Source organism: Calidris pugnax, unplaced genomic scaffold (assembly GCF_001431845.1).
Source record: "Calidris pugnax isolate Ruff unplaced genomic scaffold, ASM143184v1 scaffold9, whole genome shotgun sequence".
In the NCBI taxonomy this organism is placed as follows: domain Eukaryota; kingdom Metazoa; phylum Chordata; class Aves; order Charadriiformes; family Scolopacidae; genus Calidris; species Calidris pugnax.
In genome coordinates this window covers 3,907,171-3,921,894 of record NW_015090778.1, presented here as the reverse complement: position 1 = coordinate 3,921,894, position 14,724 = coordinate 3,907,171, and the positions used below count along the sequence as shown (strand labels likewise).

General features: G+C 38.9%; 1 protein-coding gene across 9 annotated transcripts in view; it reads right to left on the bottom strand.

The window, feature by feature from the left end:
* Positions 1 to 14,724, bottom strand: part of SPAG9 (sperm associated antigen 9) — a 60,423-nt gene that overhangs the window by 30,191 nt on the left and 15,508 nt on the right. For 5 of the 9 annotated variants that reach the window (XM_014951402.1, XM_014951419.1, XM_014951411.1 and 2 more), the window contains 3 exons: positions 13,512 to 13,582; positions 5,757 to 5,851; positions 837 to 990 (listed from right to left, as the gene is read on the bottom strand). In XM_014951402.1, the coding sequence (XP_014806888.1) occupies positions 837 to 990; positions 5,757 to 5,851; positions 13,512 to 13,582 (320 nt within the window). Of the gene's footprint in view, positions 1 to 836; positions 991 to 4,890; positions 5,206 to 5,756; positions 5,852 to 13,511; positions 13,583 to 14,724 lie in introns of those variants that run through there. The other 4 variants (XM_014951454.1, XM_014951460.1, XM_014951438.1 and 1 more) reach the window with 3 other exon arrangements.

Below are 14,724 nucleotides of genomic sequence, written 5' to 3'. Positions count from 1 at the left end.
TGTCTGGATAGTTTTTTAGTTCTTATAAGTTTAATACTCCCCTGCTAGATATTAAGTTCCCTTCGAAGGACATTCCCCTCAGCTGTATGCCTTTTCAGAAATAACAGTACATCTATAGTCTTCCCAAAAAACCTCATCAACACAAAGATACAGGGAAGTTTTACATATTCTGGAGTTCTTCAGCCTGCAGATCCCTCCTCCCGCTGTTCTGTTAGTGCACCCCAGTCCCAACTGCCAGATTCACCGCACTCCAACACCACTCCCCCATTTTTCCATTTCTGCAGTTTGTTCTATGCCACCCTCTCACTGTTGGAACACAGAACAATTGCAGGAATTATAGCCAAGCTACGCATAAGGGAAATCATAATTAAAGGCTAATTTAGGAAAGTGAGGTCATTCTGAACTCTGCGGTATACCTGTGCTATACGCTGGGAGTAGGCAGAGGCTGTGTTAAGTACTGCTTGAGGAGTAATCAAAGCTTTCCTTCTAAAAGGATACGAACTCAGCAGACCTGTTTACACTGTCTAATTACATATCTAATGTGTAATGAACAAGCGACTGATGTTTGGATCTTAGTCAGAAAGAAAAAAAACCACTCCTGTGAGAGAACTAGCCCATACTACCACTCATTTGGAAAACACAACGTAAACTTGGTGTCTTCCAGTAAATAAGTTCCCTCAAAGCTCATTTGAGTAAGCAATATATTTGGCTTACATGAAGATGATTTAGGGCTTTCCCCCTCTCCCCTTCAATTTGCTTTTTCTCCCCACTAAGGATCTAGAATCTGTTTATGGGAGTTTCTTCTACAACACAAGGCAGCCGGGCTGAGTGCTCACCTTCAGGCTTGTGTGGGACCGCGGCTGACTCAGCTCATGGAATTTCCAGTGCTCTGACCCAGGCGTTTCCCCCGCTTCCCGCTGAGTTTCAGGCGTGAGCAGCGCATCTCCTGGAGGTAAAGGGAAGATGCCCAGAGATATCGGACGCTCCTTTCTGTTTGAAAGAGAGACAGCTTTCATCAGCCATTTCAGATGTCACGCAATTTATTTTCTTCTACGTCTCAAAAATCAGCAAGGAAGTGGTAAAATTGTAAGTTCAAGCACTCACAGACTACTCTCTATTCAATATACAATCCAGCATACACACTTTATATCACAGCACATAATTCCTCACTTCACATTATTTAATTGAAAATAGTCCTTTCCATGGCTTCAGGCAGCCATTATTGATTGCATCAAAGCTAATCTATAGTAAACAAGTTTTACACAAAGTGGAGCACAAACAGGAGTATAAGATGAAAATGTTGCCTTATTTCAGAGTAAATTACAGTTTTCAGCAACTACTCTTAAAAAAAAAATCATTTTGCACTTTTTTTTTGCAAGATGCAGTACCACATAACTTCTGCAACAGCCAACAGCTGAATCATTAACTGAAGCATTTGGGAAAAGTTGTAAACAATCAGCTTAGAGTCCAGCTCTTTGCAAAATTTATGCTATTTTTCTTCTGAAGATCACAGGAATTACATGGATTTGTACAACTGAAAAAAAACTGGGTCAAGGAATTACTTATGTTAAAACTAGCGCAGCCAAAGATTGCATAGTTTTAACAAAAATCAGTTTAACATTCTACTTCATGCTAAAGTGGCACAAAAGCTTGTGCAAATAAGCACTTCAACCCAACTTTTCACCATCTCTGCTATCTTTATCACTTCCCTATGGCAATCAATGTTTGGAAATTCCAAAGCTTCATATATTAACCCTCATTAAAAAAAAAATAATCCCTGAGTCAACCTTGCTGTCAGTAGTGTGGTCAGTGAACAAAAAGCTTAATTCTTCCTGCTAGCAAGGGACAAAAACAGCGTGCAGAATGCAATTCAGAGGATGCTACAGCCAGCTCTGAAAAAGAAAAATACCAGCCAGGCATAGAATTGAGATAAAGAAAAGTATTTGTTCAGTCAGAACAATGAAATAGAGAAAAAAAAGGACTGTAATCAACTAGCACAGCTTTAAGCATACTGAACACAGAAAATAAAAGTGTGTACAAGTGATGGCAGAAAATTGCACTTTTTGAGCGAAAGGATTGCCTGTAGGTACCCCTGCAGAGACATTCCAGACAAAATATTAAGATTTGAGAAATCTCATAATTTAACATTATAAGAAGTCGAATCACAACCATACATACTTTATTTTGCAAGGCTTTATAGCCTAGGCAGAGTGCTATGCAGAATTAGTACCTGCATATAACTTATATGCAAAAATATGAGAGGGATTGTCAAAAAGCAAAAGGAAGAACTAAGCTTTTTTCTATAATTGGTTTGGGTTTGGTGTTTGTTTTTTTTTACTTGCAAAAAAAGATAGCCAAGAAGGGATTGTATTGAGCAATTAAGCAGTGGTAAATTTACATCACAAAAAACCCCCAGTATTCAAAGAGCAAACAATTTTAATTGGCACAAAACTTTCCAGTATAGGTATACAAAAGATGCTCCCTGTCACAAAAATCTTTGCAACTAATTCTCACATTGCACGTATCTTGGTCTTCCATCAATATTATTTCAAGCTAGTCATTAATTTGGAAGCGGTCTAGCAGAGCAAAGCTGACAGCAAAGCAAGTAAAGAAAAAATCAGTCAAGGTTATGAAATAAAAAGCATGAGATACTGTTCCAGTATCTGCAAACTAACTGTGCTGAAAAGTCTTCATAAAAAGTAGCCACAGAGCTCAAAAGAATTTGATTCCAACGGTTCCCGCTATTGTAACAGGTTCTGCTTTTCTTTAGATTTCCCACAACTCCAATGTGTGTGGGTAACAAAAGCCACAGCACATCACTGGAGCTGATGTTAAGAGACAGGCTGGAACCGTTTCATTGGTTAAGAAGTCCAATAACAAAAGAAGGAAAAAAAAAAAGCTGCCCCTGGGTGGAGGGAAAGCGGTGATAAAGCCGGCATTGTGGGCTCCGGGAAACGCCTCCCCCAGCGAGGGTTCAGGGCAGAGATTTGCTTACTTGTAGGATGTGCCACAAAAGCTTATCTTCTTCGCCGTCTTCACAAGAGAAAATTTCAACAAAATGGGCACCCAACAAGTTCACAACTGACATTTCCTTTTTTTTGCATAATAGTTAATTATTAATCCATTTTGACATGCTAAATGCAGCTCAGGTGCATTGCAAGACTACACAGTAAATGAAAGTTGCAAAGGGGGCTGATTTTGGAAATGAAGGCTATTACATGCATGCCTGCATTAAAAGAAATTATCTGATTAGACTGAAGCAATTTCAACTTATTTCACTGGTTGTTGACCAGAAAGCAAAGAACCACTTATGCTCCCCGAATGTCCAAGGAATATCTGAAAATACAACAGTGAGCAGAAGGCAGGACTGTGCTTTAAAAGCTTAAACTAATATTCTGAAGTGATGTATTGAAGCATTTACAGGAACCTTTAAGATAAGCAACCAGATGCTCTGTTCTAAAATCCGACTAGTGTTAAAAAAATAGAAACAATTAGTCTACAATTAGATTCCTTCATCCTATATTTTTATCTTTAAGTGACTAAAAGATTAAAGAACCGGAGTTTCAATTCCAATCATTCCTGAACCAAATTACTAAGGGCGGGAAAAAGCACAGCTTCCCCAAACCCCTCAAATCTTCTCCAGGGAATGCAAAAAGCACATCATAAAAAAACCCATATTTGTTAAACCACTTGACTTTTTTAAATATAAGTCCAATAGAAGCTATTGAACACGAAGTTCAATATTTTGCATTGCTTTTTTAAAGTTGGGAAAAATCAAAGCCAAAACAAATAATCCCCTCTTTTAAACAAGGGCAGCCTTACTAATTAGTTCAGTCTACAGAGGGGTACACTTTATTACTTTATGTTTAAATATTCATTCATAAAATTTTATTATCATATTTCTTTTATCTATTGATTGGCTTTCAACCTTTGGAACAACCCTTCTGTGCTCAGAGACACAAGTTAAGAGCGTACAACCATACAAAGTCTACATGCACCATGTATTAACGAGAAAAAGTCATGTGTCTCTTTCGGAGAGCACTACTCCAGCATTTTTCCCTCTTTAAATAAAGGTTACTACTCAATTTACAACCACAGTTAAAGCATGTCAAGTTTTGGGGTCAGAAAACTACATTTTAAAACTTTTCCAACTGTTTCCCATTTGTAATTGTAACACTAAAACACATCCAGATTACTTTAGGTCACAATATTCTAATGCATCTCTGCTACTGCCCCGGGCAACTCAGACAAACAGAAGAGAACTTGAGGGGGGCCAGAGCTGGCAGCCTGCCACCAAGTACAGAAAAGAGGAGAGGATAACATTTGGCTGAACAATAGTGAATAGGCTTTAGGAGCTCTAATTCTTAGGTAATGAAAGATTATTAAATTTTTTTCCCACCACTCAATAATCAGATTTTTTAAAATAACGTGATCAACTAATTACTGTGGTTTTGAGCAGATCATCAATTAACGGATCTTATATAATGCTTTTTGATTTAAAGAAGTGCAATTTAATAGTACAAAGCCTCAGACTGCATACATTTATGGCTATGCAAGATCAGCCAAGTACCCGACAATACACTTAATGTGAGCTTTATCCACAACATCATCACAGCATTTTTTGAAGGTTACAGTAAATCAATGAAATAGCTTTCAAAAAAAAAAATAAACTGGCCTTGTACTTGTTTAAATGAAAAGCAATTAAATTTGAATGTGTAAAACAAATACACTGCCATATCCTAATCCATAAATATTATGTTTACAAAAGAATTTGAAATTCATAGATAATTTACATCTTTAATTCATCCTTGCTCTTTCTGTTTGAAAGGAAGAAGGAAAGCAGAGGAAGAGAAGGGGCGCATGAAGCCAAGGTTCAGTAGGTCAGAGTACCTGAGTATCCTTGGGAGGTTCTGCGTCAGAGCTGGCACACCAGTAGAAATAGAAAAGTGCACGAGCAGCAAAACCGAGAGCGACACCAGGATCGCGGAGTTAATGACCACCGCCCCGCCAACGAAGCCAAACACAAACAGCAGCATGCAGCCAGGATTCATGGCGCTGCCCTGGCATGGTGAAACGCCGGAACCCAGGAGGCTACGGAGGGGCCGAGGGTGTATCTTTGTAGGCAAAGTCTGTCATTCAGCCGCTGCCACAAAAACAATGCCATCAGCAGCGGCGGCGGCTTTCCGCTCTTCTGCAGCGGCGGCGCAATGACATCACCGCTCTCCTCCCCTCGCTCCCCAGCCGCCGGGCTCCTCGCAGCATCTCTGCGGCGACGCAGAGATACAGCCAGCCCCAGAGCATCCTACCTCCTTCCACCCAGAGTCCATAGGCTGGAGAGCACCAAAATCTGCATAATATATTCACATGGAGCCCTGAGAACAAACGGGTACCACCATACGCACCTTCATCAACCTGTACACAAAGCCGTGGCAAGAGAGCAGCTATTTCGGGCCAGCTGCTGACATTTTCCCTGCCTACCCAAATGCAAACACAGGAAAAAAAAAAAAAAAAAGCAGCTGAAATTGTTTAAGGCCGACGTACAAAGTATATCTCAACGCTTAGCGATACCACAGCAAAAGCCTCTTTCTACTGATTTCTACACTATTCTCTTACCGCATTCCGATCATACAACAAATCTTTCCGATTCAGCCAAACCGTTGTTGTAGGATTAAAGAACAAAGTCTTGCAAACACAGATGAATGGATTTTTTTTTTTCTTTCTTTCATTTCAGGGCGAGAGCGCAATAAACAGCTTACCTAATTCTACTGTGTGTTGTGGATTCCAGCTGATCACCCCCTGTTAGCTGGTGAAGTTTGGTTCTTTCCAAGTGCTCCATATAATTGTGGATCATCTGTTTAAAATGACAGAAACAGCAAGAAATATTTAATACCATTTCCTTTTACTACAACTGCATAGTTCTTGGCCAATACAATATAATCTTCCCCTGTAATGCTAAAAAATAGTAAAAGCCTTGAGAAACATTAAAGAAAGAGATAAAGAAAGAAGCAAAATCATACAGTGTGTAAAACCACAGACCAGAGAGAAGCCCACAATAAATAAAAAGATTGAAGAACTTACTTGTGCATTCATGCACAGGAAACATCCTAAGGGCACACAAAGTGCATGTGCTATTAAAAACAAGAGTTTTGAACAGAAGTACCATGTTCAAATCCATCCTGGAGGCTGTTTAAGACCTCTGTGTCCAGCAAATCTTAAAATTTATTATGTGACACAATACATTTCACTGTAGCCTAATTACAAAGTATTGTGAAGGTCAAACAATATGCAACTCCTATACTAAACATAATGGATCCACAAACTAAGAATCAGGTTATTTCAGTAGGCAGAAATATGAAGTCAGCATCTTTTTTTCTTCCAACATTCAAATAAATTTAAGCTTTTTGCATTTTCTAAAGCAAAGTTTGGTTTTAAATTATCTAGACTGATTTCTCATAAAAAAGACTGAGAGCCTGTGGATTTTTAGCACCTGAGAAGAGCTTTGCTCGCTCTTTCCTTTAAGAGAGACAGCCCCAGGCCAACACACTGACTCCTGCAGTCATGACTTATTTAATGAGTCCCGATTCCAATCGGCCAAAGGATGATGCTACTCAGGTGTAACTGATCCGGGACACACACAGGGAGAAGTAACAGGTATCACTGCATCACTCCAAATACTTCATTTGAGCATACATCTGTGAAATGAAAACTGGGAAAGCCTGAAGAGAAGCCTACATGACATTTGGTATTTTTAGCATTTCTACACTCACATTCAGAGATGAATAGGGTACTCGGAACAAAAGGAGGAAAAAAAAAAGAAAGAAAGAAAGAAATCATAGGTGTACTGCAGAATAATTCAGTGTACTTTCTTCCTGAGACATATTCAGGTCACGTCTCAAAGGCTTCCTCTAGAAAAAAAATACCTATTCTGTAAAGCTGTAATTTCTTCTGCTATTCTAGACAGGGTATACACACACTTTTAGAACAGTGTTATTAACAGGCATTTGTACAACCAATATCACATTACCTTTTATTTGGGGGGCATTTGCATACATAGGACTGAATTCAGCAGGACCTGGAAACCTACATCTCCCTGTTGCTTTCAAGTCAGGGCTGATGTGTCTGAGGGCAATAAACTTGACCTTCTGATTCTACTAGAATATCAGCTTCTCCCCAAACACCGCTTGTCAGCATTACCTATATATGAAGATATACTCTTAATCAGACTTTTTTTTGGTAGAGTTGTCTTAAGACATCTTGATTGATGGATATTATACAAATAAGTAACTTACATGGTAAACACTGGTTACGAACAGATCCTAGTTTTCCCAGCATTCACTGAGCTAATTAATATAATTCAGACTGAAAAAAACCCTACCTTGCTATTTTTAGAGGAACATTATATAATATACTTTAACTGATGCCAAAAGCTTACAAAATCTATCCCCCAAAAAAATGATATAAATGCAGTGTTTTACTCAAACCATCTCATTTGCTTTCTGAACTTTCTAATGCGTGCTCATAGGCAGAAGCAATCAAAAAAATTGACACTCTGCCTTAGACTATCCCCAATTCTTGCTTTTTCTGTTTCCACCAAGCAACCAAAATTAGGTGTTCCAATGGTTCCTGTGTATAGTTTACACAACAAGTTTATTAGAATCCAGATTAATTTAGATATTCCAGGACAACAACGCATAACTTTGAAATGCATGTTAGGCCATTCCTGTTTGTGTATTTCCATATCCTGGGAGGAAGACATTACTGAACAGAAGCTGACCTACCTGCAAACACTTCCATTTGCAGCACACCAACTGGCTTCCCTAAGTAAAATTTTACACAGAGCATCTGTGGTGCTTTTTAGCTACTGAACAGAAGCTGAGAAACTACTGCCTTCCCAGGGAACAACTAATACATGGGAAAAGAGAGAGTAGGGTCAGTAAAACCCACACAAATTTCATGTTTTGCAAAATACTTGGTTTAACCTACTTTCTTCCCTCCCCTCAGTCTATTCTTTTGTTTACTGAAATGTCTCATCATATTTATTGCCCACATACACAGGCTACAGGGCAGGTCAATTTAAAGGACGATGCAATTTAGTATTGTTCTGCTGATGAAAATACCACTGATGGTAAAATAAGCAAATCTGAAGGTCACATACTTCAGTATAAATCATGTAAGCTATAGGAACCCAAAAAGAAAAAGGAAAAACATGTGCATCATGTGCGTATGCAGAGCATCATGGCAATCTGTCCACAGATCCAGGCTCTATGAAAGATAAACTCAGAACTTGGAAGAATTACCTTATGTAGTTAACAGCATTTCACAACTCCCGTGTTAGCTCATTTTAGGGCACAACATGTAAAAACTGAGTATAACGAGCTTTTGAAGACATTAGAGCAAGAATATGAAAGTCATTCCCTTCAAATCTAAGTGACAGCAATACAATGTCTTTCCATCTCAAAAATACTCAGGTTGATTTCAGGTTGATACAGCATGTGACAAGTTCTGCAACTGTAGGAAGTGTTACAGGTTTTTCTACATCCTAAGCTTCAGCATTTGGTGAAAGACAATGAAAGTTCTGCCACCAGTCTCCCTTACAAATACGACCGCTACCAATGTACACAAGCGTGATTTGTCACAAACAAATGTGAATATACCACGTTGTGGTTATTGTTACCTGCACCTTTTCCTTAACCAGGTTGACAGCATCTCCTTTACACCTTCCTTTCTCTTTCACTCCTCCTTCCTTTCTGTGTCAGTGCTTTAACTCCCCCAGGAGTTGAGTAATTCTTTCGCTGTCAGAACTCACTCTGTGCCACAGCCCTCGCTGTTCAGCCTGCGGATCCAATCAGGTTTGGCACAAGTGGCTCCTCCCTTTGGGAATGCACAATCAACTGTATATATAGATCCTTCTGTGTCCCACATAATCTAGATTTATTAAGGTAACAGACACTTCTAGAATCTCCTTGATTCAGTACAAGAGTCCTAAACATACTTCCATGTAAATACGTTTTACCTTTAAGCGTTTGCGGTGAGCTTGTCACTAAGCAAAAGCATCATTCCCACTGGTGAGCTTGATGCATCTTTATCCACATAGAAGATGATGTTGCTGGCAGATACAATGGTATGTAAAGACATTAAATCCAGGCTTTATACATCAAGCTGTTAAAGCTTAGCATAAAGCTCACAAAAACTATTTGCTTGAAAAGATATCTAAAGTCTAATCTCAAACCCACTACAACTGGTACCCGTGCTTAGCCACAACTGTAATTAGACATCTCCACTTAGCCTTCTCTTCCAGTTCCCCCACACAGGCACTCACTGGGGATATCTCTTTATCCAAATGAACCTGACAAAGTACATTCCCAACGCCAGAGACAGGCTCACTGTTCTGTCACATTGTATCAGTGCAAAGCACTGAGAAACTTCCATGGCCCAATTATGCTTCATTAAACTAAGCCCATATTCTGTGTGTCAGGGAAAGAGATATCGAACCATCTTAGCCTTGTGTTTTCCAGAAGATAGAAGGAACTACTTCCTTAAATGGGGGGGGAGCGGTGGGAGAAGTTTTATTTTGGAAATCTGTGTAGAGAGGTGCCAGAGGCGTCAGTCAACTCTCAGTACTGCTTTGCTTCAGTTGGGAAACTGAGTAGTAAATGTAAAACAGTCTGCAGCCAAGCCTTTAAAATAGTTATAGCTAAAGTTATGAAGTGTGCCCCCTTCACTAAGCAGAAAAAGAAAATAACACCTTTTACCTCCTACTCAGGGGGTTTGCTCTGAAAGAGTCACTAGCAGCAGTGCATCATCTCTTTGCAAGGGCAAAAAGTGCCAACAGGTACATGCAGAAGACAAGGCTGCTTTTATACAGGTAATATATATCAAGGAAGTTTTCTATTAAACCAAAGAGTATTTGAAATAAAAGCTATTACTGATTAATAAAGTGCCTTTTTAAGTCTATAGAGCAAAGGTCCAAATATTTTTGATTAGACCACTGTCAACCCTTCAACTTTCTACCATGCCGTGCTTACAGCTGTATGATTGTTTCCTGTAACTGGTCCTTTCCAGCTAGAGAATGGAAACAAGACTTCCCATATAGTTAAAGTCCAGGAGTTCAAATTCAGGAATGCTAACATACTGCTTTCTGCTTTATTGCTCATCTGTTCTGAGCATTAAAACTGAGCAAGATCAGCGCAAGATCAAAATACGCCACAAGCAGGGGAAAGACAAGGGACCAACATGTTAACCAAGCAGGGGATTGTGACATGGATGTCAGAAGATGTTGAGGATGCATTCACACATTGTGTCCTGACTGAACACTGTATCCTATCCCCTACCTGCTACAAACGTCCAGCTACACTCCGCCTCCCAACCTACCACCCCAACTGCTCAGGTTATCATACCCTAATCCATTTAAAGTCAAGCCACTTGGTTCAAGCACAGACTTCCCAGGGGAGGAAGCTTAAAGGAATATATCCCACTCACACTCATTAGCTCATCTCCTGAGCAGCAAGAAGATAGAGGCTAATTTGACAGACGGGCAAAGGCGGCTAAAGCCTCTTCTCAGAGCTTTAACAAGTCAGGACCCTGTCCCTGGCATCACTGGTGTAACTCCCCATGGCTTAACCAGTTTAAGTAGGTCTTGGTCCTTTTTGACTGGAACTGTTGAGGTGAAACCCCCATGAGCTGCTGAGCCAGCGAGCTTGCTGGGCAATGATCCCAAGCCAAGAGGTAGCCACAAGCAGGCAGGGTGAGTGCTGGAAGACCACACGGTTACAGAGCCTCAGCAAAGGCAAGAGTTGGAAGAGAAAGGCATCCAACTCTGAAATACTAAGCTGTGAATTAAAGAATAAATGAGAGAATGGAGGGAAGCAAGTATCAAAGACAGGCAGAATAGAGAAAAATTGTTAGAAATTAAAACTGCATAAAATGCAGTCAATTCGCATCTTTAATGCGACAGCTGTCAAAGTAATCACTGTCAACATCTTAGAATTTAAAAAAAAAAAGAAAAAATATCTTTCTAATGTTATGTTCATTGTTCGGTCAAATTCAAGAAAACCAACTGCCATTTCAGTAAGTACCAAAGATGGATCACTTGCAAAGACAATGGTGAAACTGATTCAGAAGAAAAAAAAAGTATTCCTTCCCAGAAAAACATAAAAGTACGGAAGCTTTTAAAAACAACTATTCTAATAGAAATATTTAAGCCAATAAACTTGATGCCTTAATGCTTAAAGTAGGTTGGACATTTACCAAAACATATTGCATTAGAAGAAAAACATTACTAGAATTTGTTGGGGGAAAGGGAAACAGGAAATCACAAGGGATGGGGGAAGACGGGCACTATCATCAGACAATCATCTCCTGTCCCCAGGGATTTCAGTTCCCAAGTCTTAAACACACCAGATACGGGCATTAAAATGCTGATCTGATACAGTCTATGACTAAAGTACATCAGGAAGTTGATACTTTGCAAGATTGGCCATGGTCTCTGTGACTGTGCTCAAAAATGTCCTTGCAAATGAAGATAAGGAGTATCTGGTTCATACCCCGAGTTTAGTCACACAGTTGTTAAAAAGGTTGCCAACCCTTAATCAACAACCACACTCTTGGTTGCTATTCTTTACCCTCAGTTCCCAGCCCAGAGCTGAGCTTTCGCAGCCCACAAACACACTACCCCATCAACTCTCCACGTCCCACACTGTTTCAACAGCTGCCAGCAGGTGGTCTGAGAACTTTGGGTACCTCTAGTAATGTGTACACACACTTGTAACCTAAAGCCAGAGATCAAAATCTTCTTAGACAAAACCAGAAATAACTTAAGGTAAAGGTTTTTGGTTTTAGAAGGTATGTAACAAAGGGAGAGAGGTAAAAGATTCAAAAGGAAAAGAAAAATCCTGAGATTGGGAAACAAAGAAAGAAGTATACATGCTGAAAGGAAGGGGCATAGAAAACATCAGACCTGATTTTAGGAGCACAGAGGTATGAATAGACTGTGTTGCATTATAACTTATTTCTTTACGAAGGAAGTACAGACACCTCAATAATAATAAAGCCCAAGGAAACACCTCTCCCTACACCAAAGAAAGTGAATTTAAGATGTAAAAGCATTTAATAAATTAATAAATTCGAATCAAACCAGCAGAGGCTGTTGTCCATTTTGGAGCAAAACCTACATAAAAAGATATTCAGAACATTTCATTAGCATTTTGTCGAATTAGCGGTGCCCAATACATTTAGTTATCTTGAACTCTGCAAAACAGGATTTAATAAAAACCCGTGCCATTTCTATTGTGATGGTACCCATAGATGCTAACTGAAATAAACCAAAGCTTTACAAGCACATAATACTCAAAGTACTTCCAATTTAAAAGGATGTAAAAAAAGTGGGCAGCATTAAGCTTTGTCACTTCTCATTTTACTTAAATTTCCAGTTTTCAACAGACACAGCATTCTAAAGCAACTATTTAATAACAAACGTGATTTTAAATACATGAGGATTTCAGTAAATATATGAATATTTTTAAGAGCTGCAGAAAGCTTGTCAGTGCAATACTCCAGAGCTATAGGCTGGCTGTGGTTCCAAGCCACTCTCAGTGTTGTCAGTGTAACACACTCATCTTAAGATTGCTAATGGAGTATTAAAGGTAACCAAATCAGACATCAGTGTTTGCTTTCCCTATCCCCACATGTGGTCTTTTGAACTAGGAACAGTCAGTATTGCATTCCCCACTGTTAGTGACGATCTAAAAACAGCTGACCTTTCAAATAAAGGCAAAGCAATCAGAGTAAGGAGAAAAAACTGCGCTTGGTATAGGGGCTTCAGATTAATCAGAATTATTCAGAGAACGTAGTGATTTTCTCACTAAAATAAGTATTCTAGTTAGGCAGTAAGCATCCCTGCATGGGAAAGACAACCTGCTGCTAAAAATATCAAAGCACCGTCAGTCCGTTTATGCTCTAGAACCAACTTTAAAAGTGTGGCTCTTACTTATTTAATTTAACAAAGTCAAACTTATTCCATCTTCATTAGCAAATACCGTTTTCAATAGCTAGCAATAAGTATGGCAAAGCTTCTTTTAATCATGAATCACAATAGGAGGCCAATTTTCAAAGGTATTTGTTCCCCCAATGGTACATATAAAACCAACACAGAAAACTGCTGGAAAAAGTACTGAGAATGCAATTTCATTTCTATTTCTTTGAAGTTTGTTAGCGTGCTTTGAAGAATTGTCTTTGAAATAAGAAAAAGCAAATTCCTATTTTTTCAAAGAAATATTTGAATATTTAAGAAAGCTATAAAATTGACAAACATGTAATCAAACTAACATGGAGAAATAAACACTTCAATATGAATCAGAAAAACTACATACTAAATGAAGCCTGGTTAGAAGCAACCTAATCATCCAAGTATCAGCAAATAAACTAAAGCATCAAATAATTTTCCCAGTTGCTCACAAAGTTTTCCATAGATCTACATTTTTACAGATACAATTCATCTTGGGATAATGACCTACCTCTGTATGTCTTGAATGAAGTGCATTGTATTCTTTCTTGAGTTCTGCCTCCCTCTCCTCAAGTCTGCTAACTGGAAGAAGAAAAATTAAAAAAGGAATTAATATTAAGTTCAGAGTTCTGGTAAATGAGACTGTGACCTGCCTAGGACTGGGCAACCAGATCAGAGACAAGCATATTCGTAGTAGGGAATAGCAAAGAGCAGGATAAAAAGTATGTTGGTTCCTGTGTTTTTGAACTCTCAACACTTGAGCTTCCCAAGTACAGCAGTCAGCACAACCTTATAATTTGTAATCCTCATAAAGAGCCGAAGCACTCTTTTCCCTGGCTGATTGCTAGTCCAACAAGAGGGGATTTTTATGTTCAGGGATGGCTGACAGCTCACACCAATCCAGACTGTTTCACACATGCCCATGCAAAACGTAGGAAGAGGCAGAAGCCACATGGGAAAGCTAGACTCAGTCTAGATGAGAGCTGTGAGCTCCTGGTAAGGCTCCACCTTGGCTTCCTAGAATATAATAACCACACGTAATTTCCAGAGGTGTTTAACTAGGATAAACATAAACAGGGTGTTTTTTTAAATACCTTCAAGTCATATGTTGTGGTACAGAAATTAAGACTTCTGTTGGTATTCCAAGAAACTAAAAATATATCTAGCAGATTTAGTAGAACTTTAGACAGCAAATTCTTATTAAGAGGAGATGAGCTGGTACAAACTATGCAATTAATTTGCAGAAAACCAAAGAGAATTCAGAACATTCTTCACACAACTAATTCCATCTTTTTGTTTAGGTATTTTTGAGCATGATATTTATGCAATATAAGCATGCGTTTCAAGTTCTGTAACTGAGCTTCTCTTATTCCACTTGTCATGTCTAAACACCCATGGGAAACTTTAAATTTATAGTTACTGGTCTCCAGAGACTCATTGCCAAGCACCCGTTATCTGAAGACAAATGCCAGCATCTTCTCTGACATTTGCACATTTTCATATTGCCAACTGGGTCTTCTGAAAATTAATTCTCAATATACCATTTCTTTTTGCTCCATATATCTGTATTCTGGCACAGTATTTTATCCTAAGTGCATTTCGATCAAAAAAGTCTTTGCCAGAGTCAAATGCTGGAACCAAAATACATAATTGTCTACTCACTCCAATCTGTGTAAACATTCTTAGCTCCTAATCTAATCTTACTCTTATAAGAACATTCAATT